This window comes from Antennarius striatus, chromosome 5, assembly GCF_040054535.1.
Source record: "Antennarius striatus isolate MH-2024 chromosome 5, ASM4005453v1, whole genome shotgun sequence".
In the NCBI taxonomy this organism is placed as follows: Eukaryota; Metazoa; Chordata; class Actinopteri; order Lophiiformes; family Antennariidae; genus Antennarius; species Antennarius striatus.
Window position 1 is genome coordinate 9590822 of NC_090780.1, and position 14440 is coordinate 9605261.

The 14440-nt window shown below is 38.8% G+C and overlaps 1 protein-coding gene across 2 annotated transcripts in view; it reads right to left on the bottom strand.

Annotated features, from left to right (window-relative positions):
* Positions 1-1981, bottom strand: part of pax7a (paired box 7a) — a 43985-nt gene extending 42004 nt beyond the window's left edge. For both annotated transcript variants that reach the window (XM_068315788.1, XM_068315787.1), the window contains exons 1-2: positions 1548-1981; positions 66-301 (exon numbers count right to left, since the gene is read on the bottom strand). In XM_068315788.1, the coding sequence (XP_068171889.1) occupies positions 66-301; positions 1548-1632 (321 nt within the window). In that variant the 5' untranslated portion in view covers positions 1633-1981. The remainder of the gene's footprint in view (positions 1-65; positions 302-1547) is intronic.
* Positions 1982-14440: the final 12459 nt, after the last annotated feature.

Genomic DNA, 14440 nt, shown 5'->3' on the forward strand with positions numbered 1-14440 from the left:
CTGCGCTCAGGTCCCTGCTGATGGACCCACACTGACCCACGGACCCGCTCACGGACCCCACTCACCCTTGGCTTGCTGCCTCCAATGGCCCCCGGACGGATGGAGCCGGTCTCCTGGTACCGGCAGAGGATCTTGGAGACGCAACCGTGTGAAACTCGCAGCTGTCGCGAGATTACGCAGGGTCGGATGCCATGGTGGGCCATCTCCACTATCTTGTGTCGGATGTGATTTGGCAGGGGCCTCCCGTTGATAAACACACCGCCGAGCTGGTTCACCCTCCCCTGGCCCAGCGGGGTGGACACTGCGCCACAATAAACAATAAAAGTCTCACAAAAAAAAAAAACCAATACAAACAACAACACTGATCAAATTGTTCACTTTCGTTGCAAGTTCCAGGTCCAGATGTGGCGGATTCAGCAACGTGTTGAATTTAAATAATGACATTAATGCAATGTTAGTGACTTTTAACGGGAGGCAGTTTATTCACATGATCATTTCAGACATTTTCAAGAGAACCCAATCCAGAGTCTGTCTGGCGCACAGGATGCATCCGAGGCCACTCCACCATCCAATATCACACTGAAGAGACCCTAAAGAGGGTGACACTTCCAACCTTGATTATTCCTAGTCATGCTGTACAAATATTGATGTGATCCTTTGAGCCATATCTTTGCTATGTGTATTATTACCGTTTCCAGCAACAGGACACTTGAACAAATCCCGGAGCTCGACTAACTTGGAGCAACGTGGTTTCTGCACATTTCAGTCGGGAGCACTTGAGCACGAACAGGGTGTAATGGGAAAACTGTTTCCATAAATATATGCAAATACAACGCGGTCCTTTTTCCGCCCATATGTTCAGACGAGTGGAGAGCGGGCGTTGAAGTTGTTTTTATTTTAAATTACAAATTAGATTGCTTTTATATGAACGCATTGTAATTAAATGGTAATTACGAATAACTATAATTTAAAAAATCATTTAAAAAAAAGATGTTTATTCGTTAGATTGGTAGCAGTTCAGTAGAATAAATTCATAAATCATTTTTAAGTCTAAAATTATGAATAACAACATTTTTTCTGTGACCTAAAAGGCAAACCATGCAGACATACTATAAAATAAAAACAAACACAAACACATGAAATAAACAATAAATATTGTAACCAGAGGGAATAATTTATTCATGTTGTTATAATAAACAGGTGATAGAATATTGATGTAATAATTAAAACGACAGTTGTAAACACATAATGAAGACTTCAGCATCACAACAGAATGAATCAACACACTTAATATTTAAGTATTTTCATACAGGCTGCGATTATTTCCAGAAAATTGTACTAATGCTTCACTGCAGCAACAACTCACTTGTGATTTAAGTTGTCTTTAATCATCGCTGACCGGAGGCGCGTTTTTTCGCCCTCCCTTTAATTTCCCAGTATGACGCCGTAACGCGCTGCTCTGTGAGCCCTAAGCTGAATGCTCTACTCAGGAGTTTGGTCGTAGCGGCCAAGTTCAAACATAAATCACATGTTGTTGATTCTCTTACCTTCCAGGGGGAAGCCGGTCCGGGGGTAGTTCTGGCCGGGCGCAGGGCGCATCATCCGAGGCACTGTTCCTGGTAAAGTAGCCATTACGCAGCTACTGAGACGAAACAATCAAACAGACTATAGCAGCTTTGTTCACAAAGTCCAAAGTCAGAAAAGAAATGTCTTCAAAATGCTCAACAAGATGCTGAAGTCAGCTGTCAAATCCCCCAATCCAAGGCGGAGAATCTGCATGGACAAGCCCTTCTTCCACTGGGAAAAGAAGTGATGCTCTCCTCTCGACGGCTCGAAATCAAAATAAATAACAGCAGATACAAATGAAATAAAAAAAAAATCTTCAAAATAGAGTCGCTACACCTAAAGCTGTGTACGTGAGTTACAAAGATTCAATGTTACTCGTTTCCCTTGGTGTAGTTTGGTTTCAGTAGAATGTCTGCCGGCTGGTTGGAAGTAGTTTAAGTGGCCAACTTTAGTGCTTGTCGGAGGAGGAGACAGCCGAGCGCTCCCATAGGCTCCCTGGCCTTTCTTTTATGGATGAAAGAGAGTGGGTTTAGCCAGGAGCCAAGCGACCAATCACAGCGAGCCATTCCACTTTTAATTCACTGCTGTCTTCCTCATAAGATTCCACAAAAACCGCTACAAGATGTTATTAAACACAAATGTTATCCTAAATCCTGTCACGTCAAAGTGTTTCTGCTGCCATGACATTCAGCTGTTCAAACCTGTGGAATATTAATGCCTTTCAAATTAAGATTTTTTTTAAACAATTTTCTTTCTTCCTTCCTTTTTCTTTCTTTGACAAAGACCGGATATTTAAAATATAAGCCAGTGTGTTACAAACTATATTTACACAAAAAAAAAGGCAGAATCTGTCATCTTGAAACTAAAACAATAATTAATATTGCAAAAACAATTATTATTGTTTCTTCTTATTGTTTTTTGTTCATATTGTTTGCAGAATGTAATGGAAAATAGTAATATTTGGAAAAAATATCTTAATTATTTGACAAAAATCTTTCTGTTTATGACAAATGGTTCAGCGCAAAGGTGTTATTTATCCACAGCTGTGTTTGGAGAGCTTCGCGTGAATTAAGAAAAAATCACGAGAAAAAAAAAAAAAGCATCTTAAACCGATGAATGTGGATTCTTTGTGTACAAAAGCGCAGCCCTGGATGGCGAAGGTTAGACTATAAAATGCTTTTGGCTTGTTAACCTTTCAATTAATTGTGCGCAGCGTGAACATCTCAATTGCTCCTAAAGCTTTTGTGGTAAATTACAACAGTGTGATCGACCCGCTTATTGATGACAACAGGTTGACTTGCCCTCCAGTTCGCACCACGGTAATTGTTTAAAGGTAATTGTTGAAAATAATGCGCTACTATTAAATTCGAATAAAAAAGAGCACATATGGCACAGAAGGAGAGGTGCATGTGTCAACTCTGTGGGCCCACCGTGCATATAAAATTGTGTGACAATTGCCGTGGAAAACACTCCTGGTGGAAGGCAATTTCACAAATAATTTTAGCAACAATTAGGGAGTGTGGAGGGGTGAAATGGCGATTTCACATGCAGATGTGCCGGTGGGAACGATCTGGTACCCTGCCGAACAGCTATGACCCTCACTCTCCCGCTTTGGTTTGCTTCACATGGGACAGAGAAGCACAAAGAGAGCGCCTCACCCTCCTGGGGGGGCGCACAGAGCACTGGATTAAGTCAAGCGTCAATCATGTGAAATGCAAACAACAGCAAGTTTCTCTTGTTGATGTTCTTTTATTATTTCCTCCCTCCTTGTTTCTACTTTTGTCTCTGAAGCTACGATCAGGTATATTTTTTACATCACATTCAGGTAAAAATAACAATTTTGTCTCTCAAATATCACCAGTACACCTCTGCAAGGTCCTGTTCCTGTTATCCCAGTCGTCTGCTCTTCATTTGTTTTGGGAAGGAAAAGGAAAAGAGTTAAAAGAGCACAGAGAAAATAGTCTGGAAAATGTAAAAAATGTTGTACAACATTGTTTTTTTTTAAAGGTTTTTATTGACACAAAGTCATAGGTTCTTTACTAGCGTCAAACAGTTTAACTTCTAAATAATAAACTAGTGTTTTTCTTTGTTCTACATTATCACAAGAGTCTCCAACATTCATGTGATTCTAGAATTATTTTTTTTTACCTTTTTCATAAAAGTTCCACAACCACACATTTCTATCTAATTCTGTACTATGAAAATTCTCAAAGTTGTAAGATGATGCATTAAACTCACGTATATATTGTCAGGTTACGCAGGTGTGTAGTGAAGCTATAGAAAACTTGGGCCTGTGATCAAACAACTTAGTTTAATTTTGGTACATTTGAAAGTGGAAAAAAAGAAATTAAAATGTCTACACTGCAGGAAAACAGTCTTTTTTAATCATCATATCAAGTGTTCATCTTTGGTAATTTGATCAGGCTTTAAGACATAAGTCCATATCCACAATTAGATTTTCCATCAACTGGTTTATTTTAGAATCTGGTATATTTCATATCATGGCTATATCGCTCCAAACAACAGCTTTGTTGTCCTATTGTGTGGATAAATGTGAACATACAATGACACCACAAGTGTCATTTGACTGACAGTCCTCTTCTCACCCGTCCTCTTCTCCATTTTTACCCTGCTTGTTTTCTACTCAGCATCTGTAAGAAACTCTGCTTTGCTTTCAGCTGCAGCAGAGAGGAAAACACTCCATCGCTCTCCATACTGTCTCCAATCTTATCTTGATCACGACTGCTCTTCAAACACTTTGCTACATAGCCTCACATTATTTGTGTTATGGCAATTACCAGGCTTTTTTTTTGTGTGTGTTTTTTTTGGCTTGTAGGTGAACGTCCCACCCCCATCTATACATGTGGCTTCTGTGAACACAACCAGAGATCCACACTGAACAGCACAAAGAGAAAACACCTTTGATAAAGGCATCGCCAATTAAGACGTTATCTTCGTCTCAGATGAATAAAGAAGCACAGGAATTAACTGTGTATAAAAAATTTTAAAAATATATATACATTTTAACAGCTTGTGTATCTACTCACAAGCAGGGAAAGAGTGATGAATGAGACCAAATATCACCTTTTGTTTTTTGCGAATGGTGTACAGAACATAATAATAATATAATAGGCTTTTTTAAAGATGTCTTTCAGGAGTAACATACCTCTACCCAGTCTCACCTGTATAATGTTTTCTTCTAAAAATAGAATAGAAATTATTCCTTTCCCCCTGATTTATAGATTATATCCTAATTTAGTAAAGGTAAATGGTCAAAAATGTTATTGAATGTAATGACAGGATATTCCAAAATTAGTATACAGTACTACCAAATTTAAGAGTAAACATTAAACAGGCTCTGTGATTTTAAACAATCTTAATTCTGCATTAGTGCTCAAAACACGAAGCATAAGCTGCTTTCACCCTCTTATGATGTCTTGACTGCTATTCACACAAAAATGGTCACAAAAAATACAACACAGAGTTCTCAAGGGGAAAGTTTCAAGTTCTCCAAAATTTACAGTTGAGCTATTACGTTCCGTCCATTCATACTTTAGCTCCAATTCCAGGCCCTCGGCTCTGGAGAGGCTCCTGACTTTACGACGTGCTGCCTCCACAGTGACAAGGCCTCCGCTTCAACCACAGCCCTGTTAGCATGTCGAGACATTTTCACATCTGCTCAGAATTATCCAAATGTGTAATCACTTCCTTATGGGAATTATTTTATCACGATAGAGAAAGAAAGCGTAAAAAATGTGCTCTTAGGAGGAGACTGGTGAAAAGCTTACCCTGTCTTGTAACTTTAATTAAAGAAAGCTGATTTGTGATATTGATCTCATTATGTGTGGCACTGGGAGGAGCTCGATCAGACATGTAGGGCCTGACAAGGTGATGTTTGGTTAATAGGGAGAACAGAGCACGAGCATTCCTCACACTCATTTGGAACAAGTTAGCCATACGTGTGAACCTTGCTTGAACTCTTGCAGTTCAGTCTCCTTCTCTGTGGGACTTCATACTGTAGTACATATAAGACAGTTAAAATAGAAAAAACTCTGCAAAGGTGTGGAAGCTGCTGTGGAAAACGATACCATCATATTGAAAGTATAAAGAGCACAATTAAAAGAAAGTCACATTTGTGAAATCATTTCTTTGTATTTGGAAAATACTGGAAACTTTTGAGTCTTTGGAGTTAAAAAAGAAAAGAAAAGAAGAAGCATCATATGAAAACCAAAGTCAGAGGAAAGAGGATCAGTCTTTGTAAGGCCACAGCTTTAGACTCACAAATAGATGTTAAAATTTGAGGCATCCCAATCCAAAAAGATTGTAAACTGCAGTTTAAGAACTAAAACATCCCACAAGTTCATGCTTTCCAGCATCACCGTGTTCTACGTTTGCACAGCATGTGTGGTAGGAGAGCAGGAAAACAACATGTGTTAGCTGACATCTGAATCTGACATCTGAGTTATGAGACGTGGAGGCATCTATAATTCAGGCAGTGATCAAACACAGACGACGGCCACTCATCGAGGGCAGATCTAACTTCTAAGGAAATCGGAAGTATCAGAGGGATTGTAAAGCCAACACGGGAAACACCAAACAACCTTATAGCTCTTGTAAAACCAGGAAGACAACTTAGTCATATCAGTACAAGCTGGAGGAAAAAGGGACAAAGTAGACGTTGCCTCCATGTTGCAGCATCATCGACACACCTATCAGTTGTGCAGAGACAATGTCTCCTTGGAAGAAGGTGAGGTGTGCGGGAGGCATCACACAGGCGGACTCAGCTGGATGGGTGCAGGTGGGTGCAGGGGTGGCAATGGTAGGCTGGGGGTTGATCTGTGGCAGAGTGGGTGACATCCTGTCACTGCTCATTATAGTGTGAATTCTGTGTCTCCTCAAATACACCTTCACTTGGCAAAAGCAGCACAAGCTGGAGATGCCACACTGGAAACAGATATTTCTGAAGGAAAGAAAGGGACAAGTTGACCACAAAGAAACATGGAAGGCAATTAAGATGCCGACAAGGCACTGCACAAAAAGCAACAATCTGAAGTCTTGAAACCAGAACGCTCTCTGATTTCGGAGCCAGAAAGCAGCGGGAAACAGATGAGCAGAAAAACACAAGGCACACGACAAAGCAACGACAATGCCTGTTGAATCCCAGGGATTGCAGGAAGTGGAAGAGCGGTGCTTTATCCTCCTCTCACAATATTCTAAGAAACCTACAGTCTGTACATCCCGAGACTGTTATCACCCAACAGCAGAGCTCACCTGTCCTCGTCTGTTCATTGCAACAGAAACCCATCAAAGAGCCCTTTTCTGTTTCGCTGTCACACGAAACAACACTTTCTGTTCAACACCAGTTTGTTTAACATTAGTTGTGGGAGCATGGCATCGGTCATGAGAGTTTACCGTGATGCCTGTACTCTTCCTCTGCATAAACAGGCTACCATGCCACAAACATCTGCTGATCTTGTCTTTGATGATTCGCCTCAGATTGGCACAAATGCATTGAAATAATGCAACATCTAAATGGTGTATAACTTGTCATGGCCGCCTACAACATCCCTAAGATATGTCAGCTTTTGGTTTTATGTCAGTTTCTTTAGAGTGCTGCATTATTGCAGTTACGTAAGCAGCAACTCTGTATTGCTACTGGCCGTTCAAGAAACAGGTTACACTAACACCCAAACGTGGAAGATCAGAGAACAGATTTCCCTAAAGCGTGATTGAAAATGACAGAAACTAAATCTGAATTTGTCCCAGGTAATATTTGTCAGTCTTCCTCAAATCCCTTCAAAGGTTTGATGGGAAAACAACCAGGAGGTATACTTTTTAAACTGCTGGAATTTATTGGTCAAATTAAAACTAGAATCTGCTTTTAAGTTTGTTAAATGTAGACTCTTTGTGCTCCATCCAAAAAAAACTTAAATAAGACAAATAAAGTATGGCTTCCTCATCAAGAAACACAGATTATTTAGCAGTAAAAATATCTAAAACTTTACTGGTATGGTTCCAATATGTACTATGGCTGGCTAGCATCATTTCATTACAGTGGCCAGAGCTACAGTCCATTTTACACAACCAAGAATGCTGTGTGTTTGTGTGTGTATGTGTGGCATGTGATGGGACCAAATTGCGTGGGTATCACGCTCTGATGTGCATGCCGAATCCACTTGTCGTCTCACACAGCTACCAGTCCGGCTGTGTCGTCCTCAGCTCTGCCTGCAATGGTCTGGCTAGAGCAGCAGCACAGGAAGCAGGTCGTGACCTCATCCCGCCCAAATCACAATGTGACCAAATAGTATCTGAGCCAGCTGTAGGCATCCTGTATGTCCTCAGCAACCTTCTTTGTTTTATGATGGAATTTATTACCAATCTCAAGTAAAAGTGTAGGTGTCTTATTTAAAGTCAAGTCATACGATGGACATTTTAATCATTATTAATTAAATAGATTTTTTAGGAGCATAATGACCTTTATGTGCTTTCATGGGAAATTGAGTGGCCAAAAATGAGAAAGTACAGTATAAAGAGTTTTCCTCCAGATGTAACTTTGCTCATATTATGTATTCATGTTCATATATTGATCAAATGATCTGTAATTTAATCACAATCTGAAGCACAAGCATAAGTATGCAATAATTAAAGATGTTAAAAAGTAAACTATTTTTTAAATGCAGTGCACAAGTAACACAAATTACTAGAAAACCTGAATTCAAGCAAGAAAAAAAAAAAACCCTCAAAAATTGAGTGAAAAAAAAATTTTTTTCACTCTTGGAGCATGACATTTGCCACATGTTCCATGTTTGTCCGTGTTTATCATTGAGTTAGTTTTATTTTAAAACCATACCCTACTGAACGCTAAAGGAGATAATGTCTCCGGTCTAGAAGAGAGACATGTTCCAATGGTTTAAGGACTGTTAAATGTGCGGTTGTTTGTGCCTTCAAAATATAATTAAAACAAATTTAGTAGTTATACAAGCATAAAGATGGTTATACAAACATAAATATTTGTTTTTATAATTGACCAAATGGATTAAATCATTGCACAACCTCCTATTTCCAGTAGCAATGAAGAAGCCAGTCACGAAAAAACCTAATGAGAAGTGTGTGATAAGCCCCACAGTAGAATGTATTAAACTCAATAAGGGTCGGAGACTTTCTGAAATCAAAATTTATTATTGGGTTTGTGTTGTGAAAAATTTGACTAATATGGTTGCTGACCACTTGAGGTAAACTTTTAATCTCATAAGATGATCATCTTAAAGTCATAATTAAATGTGGTACTTGGTTGGGATGAACGCTACATTTCCTCTCAATTCCTCAGAACAGACAACATTTTCACTTTCATCACAGGATGCAAGAGAAGATGAAAAAGTAGCAGAAAAAGAAAAAGTCTCTTTGTTAATGAAGATAAAAGTAATGCCTTCATTTTCCATGCCATCACAATTTGTTTCACTGCAACCATCTGAAAGATTCTTTCCAGAGAAAGGAGATCACTTGACCCCCAGCTTTGACTGAATCCTGTCTTTCCATTAGGTGCTCTCTGCAACCATAACATTTATCTCTGCTCGACATCGACACACATGCTTAAAAAAAGTAGTGGGCACCACAAAGATCTTACAGACTACAAGTCACATGGTGTCCATAATTCAAAGGATCCATTATTCTGATTAACCATGCCAAAGAATCGTATGGATATGCTGTTCCTTTTAAACAACAATCTTGAGACCACATTACAAATCTGACGTGTGTTTGGAAGTTTATATCTAAAGTTAACTTTACGGGATTGTTTCCTTCAAACTGCGTTTTGATACAGCTTCATCATTATCAACATTCAGTTCAGAACAACCTGATCAGATATGTTCTCTCATAAGTTACTCTTCTTTATTTCAATGACTTTCAGTCCAAGTCAAGGAAATAAAAACTCTCTATACTGCAGGTGTTTACATTATAGGTCATTAGAGTTTATTGCAGAAAACACTTCATTTGTCACATAAAATTTTATACATTATGTCACAAAAAAATTATTGTCTGCATTTGTTCCCATCTGTGAGGAGGACTGGGCTGCCCTCATGGTTCCTAGGAAAAGTGTCTCGCTCAATGATACATCAACATGTGGACCGGGGGACAGAGTCTGGGACAATACAATGTCCAACAAGTGGACGACACTCTTACCACCTAAGTCACAGTTATTAAGAGATTAAACTCTGTAGAAATGTTTTTACACAGTGTCTGTAGTGCAAACTGTCAGTCGTACAGTAAACAGACACACACCCACAGACCTCAAACCCACAACCAATCAATGGAAAAACATCCACTATTATTTCCATACTCTACTGTCAAAAGGTCCAGCTTAGGTAAGCTTTACACGAACAGCACAAGAAGATTAATGGTGAGTTTTAGAGACGGTTGCTCTTGTTTTACAGTCTGTCAAAATTAGAATGGCTGCTTCCCCTCCTTTTCAGTATTTGTGCAAACTACAAGCTAATGGCTGCAGTCTCATTTTTATTGGTAAATTTGTAGATCAAATTAACATCTTCATCTGTTTCACAACCAAAAAATGATTGATCATCTTTCCGAGGATGTCGAAACTCCGATAAAGGTTTGGTGTGTGACACTGGACATCATGGTTGTCTAAAGTGGCTGCTAAAATTATGACAAAAACTATAAGGCCTGCCCCTCAGCTTTTGAACCGATATCCAGAGCCGCATTAATAAGGTATCTTTACCTAAATGATATAGAATGTTAAGTATTTTTCTCTCCCTAAAAGTGTAAAAAATTGTCCTTGGCACAATATGAAAGTGATATTTTGTCATTTTAATGCGTTATTATTTTCGGACGACATGTTGGTGAAAATGTGCTGCCTTGGTACCGGTGAGAAAGTGAGAAAGGTGGTGACTCAATCTTGTGTTCCCACTGTCCCATTTCAAACCCAGTTACTCATCCATCCCTCCTGTTCAGTTGGTGTCTGAGCGACTGAATCGATGGTTATCAATGATGACATGCCACACGAGGTCTCAGCCTCTGTTTCCACTGTATGGATGCATCGGTGAATGGGTAAATTCTGGCTTGTCTTGTGTTCGTGGAGAGATCACTAAATCTAGAAGAGCATTGTATAAGTAAGTCAGTTTACTATACTCGTAGTAGTAGAATCAGAGTGACGTTCTTTAACTACCATTAAACACAGTTTACAAACTGTACATTCATTTACAGTCCACAAGCTGCAAATGTAAAGCAATTTACAGACAAAGCTGATTTTTTTTATGTTTTCATCCAGATCCAGAAATATACTGTAAATATAGTTGTAAACTGTAAATAATTGAACACTATGCGGGTGACGTTGTGGTGAGTTCCTCAGTGTCATGTTACCAGAAAATGTTTTACTTCCATGCACAACCACAATGAGACGATCAATAGAGAATTACATGTACATTTAAGTGTTAGGTAACACGCAATCTAAGACCAAGCTCAGTTCTTAATAGATATTGGTCATCTTCCACATAATCAAATTAAACTCAGACATTTTTGGTTACAATGTGCAGTCTTCTTTGTTTAAAAAGGATCTTTCTTGCTTTTTCCAAGTAAAATATTTGGTCATCTGAGCATCTCTAACTGAAATTTCACAGAAGATTAGAGTAGGAACAACTTGTCTTGATATCCCAAAGAGCATGGGGTCCTCACGAGAGAGTGAGCCACAACTAGAATCAATGTCACCGTTCAGATAATCATGCATTGCAGATTTACCATGTAAGATGCATTTTGTTTGCTACCTAACTGTGTAAAGCCTCCATTCATTTTCTGATTTTTCCATGGAAAAGAAAAATGTGGTCAGTCCAATAATGACGCCTTCCTCTTGAAGTTCCATAACGGGTTGTTAGAGGCAAATGTTTTGCAGTATGTTGTTTGGTTGCTGAAAAGAATTCTATGTTATATGAAGATTGTGTGTTTGTTCTAAATTTAATTCGAAAGCAGTTTGTCTTTATTATTTGAGATGTTCTACTTGAATGGGAAAATAATTGTTTTTTCAACAGTTTACATTTAATTTGATGGCAACACAGATAAAATTGTTTAAGTGCAAACCTAGCTGATTCCATTAAATCCACAAACAACCTAATTAAAAAACTAACTTTTGTTTAATATCATTCAGAATTATCTTTTCATTTCAAAGCAGTCAGAAGTTATAAATTCCTTTACAAGAAGAAACACAAGGGTTGTATGATTGTCAGAATTAATACAATTCATCTTTTTGGAGAGTCTTCAGTGACCTCCACTCTTGAAAACCATGTGTTTGTCACACCCACGCAGACACACACAGAAAAACAAGCTTTACACAACAGGAGTGTGAAATCACCATGTTCCAAGACTGGGGGGTTGGGGGTAGCTGCACTCCCAGTGTGAAGAAATCTCACTCAGATGCACTCAGATGACATCAGTGAAAGGGATGACCCGTGAATTCATGAACACTCTCAGGAAATCAGTGTTTCATCTTTGCTGGGTCAACAGTGGAAACCGATTTAAAACTTGCATTTCTGTTGTAAGACACACAAAACTCAGGAAATCAAAATTACAGAAAGAAGAATGTAAAAGTTGACGTGTCTAACAACACAATTACAATGAGAGAACCTATAACATCAACACATTTTAATTTTTGAGGTCATCACTATATATACAGCAGCTGCTTATATCTAGTCACACTTAGAATATTCTTAAACTGCGTAAAAATGACATCAACATTGTCATCAACTATGTTTGACTACCTTTTACACATTTACATGTATACATGGCTGTGGTTCAGATGGTAGAGTGGATCATCCAATAACCTCAGGGTTGGTGGTTCAAATCCCACTCCACTCCAATCATTCTCCTTGGGCAACACACTTCGCCCACCTTAATTCCAGTGTCTCACACTGATGTATGAACATGAATGTATGAATATCAGGTCGCCAAATGAGAAGTGGTTCTCAACTGACCTACCTGTTGAAATAAGGGTTAAAAGAAGAAGAAGACCATTTCAAATTAGAATAAATGCAATGGAAACTAGAACCAAGGCAGTCACAGACTGCAACATCCCGCGACTTTCATAGATCAATCGTCTTACTCATACTGGCCTTCTCCTTTGTCTTTCTATCTTATCCGGTTCCTAAGTGTACAAAAGTTGAAAGTTGACCTTGACCTAGTTTTCCCAAGGTCAAGGTCATCATCTCCTTTTCAACCCCCTTGCCCCCTGAGTGATGTGTTTTTTGTTGCATCTTTCTATCTGCAACCGTTGCGTAGATATTTGGTGGACTAATGGATGGACGGACAGACAAACGGACGAACACACAAATACACGAACACACAAACACCGACAATTATAATACAGGTACATCACTGCTTTGAAGTGGGATGTAATAAACATAAATGCCTAAGGACTACACTATGTATAGTGGCTACTAATTTATAAATCAACATACAAACTAAGAGCTCTGTTTGTAACAGAAAATAAAAAAGTCCACCTCACCTGAGGAAAATTGAAATTGCGGTATGATAATAATAATAATCATCATCATAATAATCATAATTATCACCACAATAAAAATCATAATTTTTCACATCCCGCTTCAAAGCAGTGATGTATTGTAATTATCAGTGTTCATGTGATAATTACAATACATCACTGAACGCATGAACGAACGCATGTGCCCGTTTGTTCATGCGTTCGTTTGTTCGTTCGTTCGTATTTCCACTGAATTTCTTCGCAGCCGTTGCAGATAGATGAAACAAAAAACACATAAAACTCGGGCGGCAAAGGGGATGAAAGTGAGATGATGACCCTGACCTTGAGAAAACTAGGTCAAGGTCAAATTTGAACTTTTGTACACTCAGGAACCGGATAAGATAGAAAGACGAGGGAGAAGGCCAGTGTGAGTAAGACCATACATCAAAGCTAGTGTTTTGATCTACCTATGCACTAGCTTTGATCTATGATCTATGATCTGTGATTTATGGTCAAAGCTCCCGCCCAAAAAAAAACCCACCCAGAGTGTGAGCTGACAGTGGGAGCTGTCAGTTCATCTCTGGAGCACTGCTGAGGCGCCCTTGAGCAGGGCGCCGTCCCCCTCACAAGCTGCTCATTTGGGCACTCCACAAAGGACCTGCCCACCACTCTACCTCCCACTGCATGCTTACAGGCCCCCCTGTGTGTGGTTGTGTGTATTACAGGAGCCTGTACTTACTAATATGAATGCGTGTGATCGACTAATAGAAAAAACTAGAGTGTGCGTTCTTTATTTTCCTTTGGGGATTATAACAGTGTATAACATTAAAATAAAAAAAATAAAAAAAGATGGTGCATAGCTTTGAGCTACCCTGAAAGGTCAAAGCTACGTGCTTGTCAGGTACAGTACTACTTTCAGGGTACTCTGACCTACCTTTCGCAGGATGTTGCAGTCTCTGACTATCTTGTTATTATTTTTATTATTATTATTATTATTATTATTAGTAGTAGTAGTAGTAGTAGTAGTAGTAGTAATAGTAGTAGTAGTAACAGTAGTATGATAATGCCACATTTTGAGAACAGTGATGTAAAAAATTTGTATTGCATACATTTTAAATGTTGTTAGTGCTCCGAGTGCCTTACTTTTGTGTGCATGAATACATTATAATCCATTTTATGTGAGAATTAAATATTTTATGTAATCTCCACTCACGCGAAATACTTTCAGAAGCACAAGTGTGCATAAATTCTTTATCACCTTAAAAATAAATATTTCAGAGCAACAAGCAACCTCTCAAACGTAGAAGTTCACCGACAGCAGAACGAGGTTCCTTTTCGGAGCAGAACAACAGCGCCATCTGGAGTTACCACCATGCAATGAACTCAACAGTGACG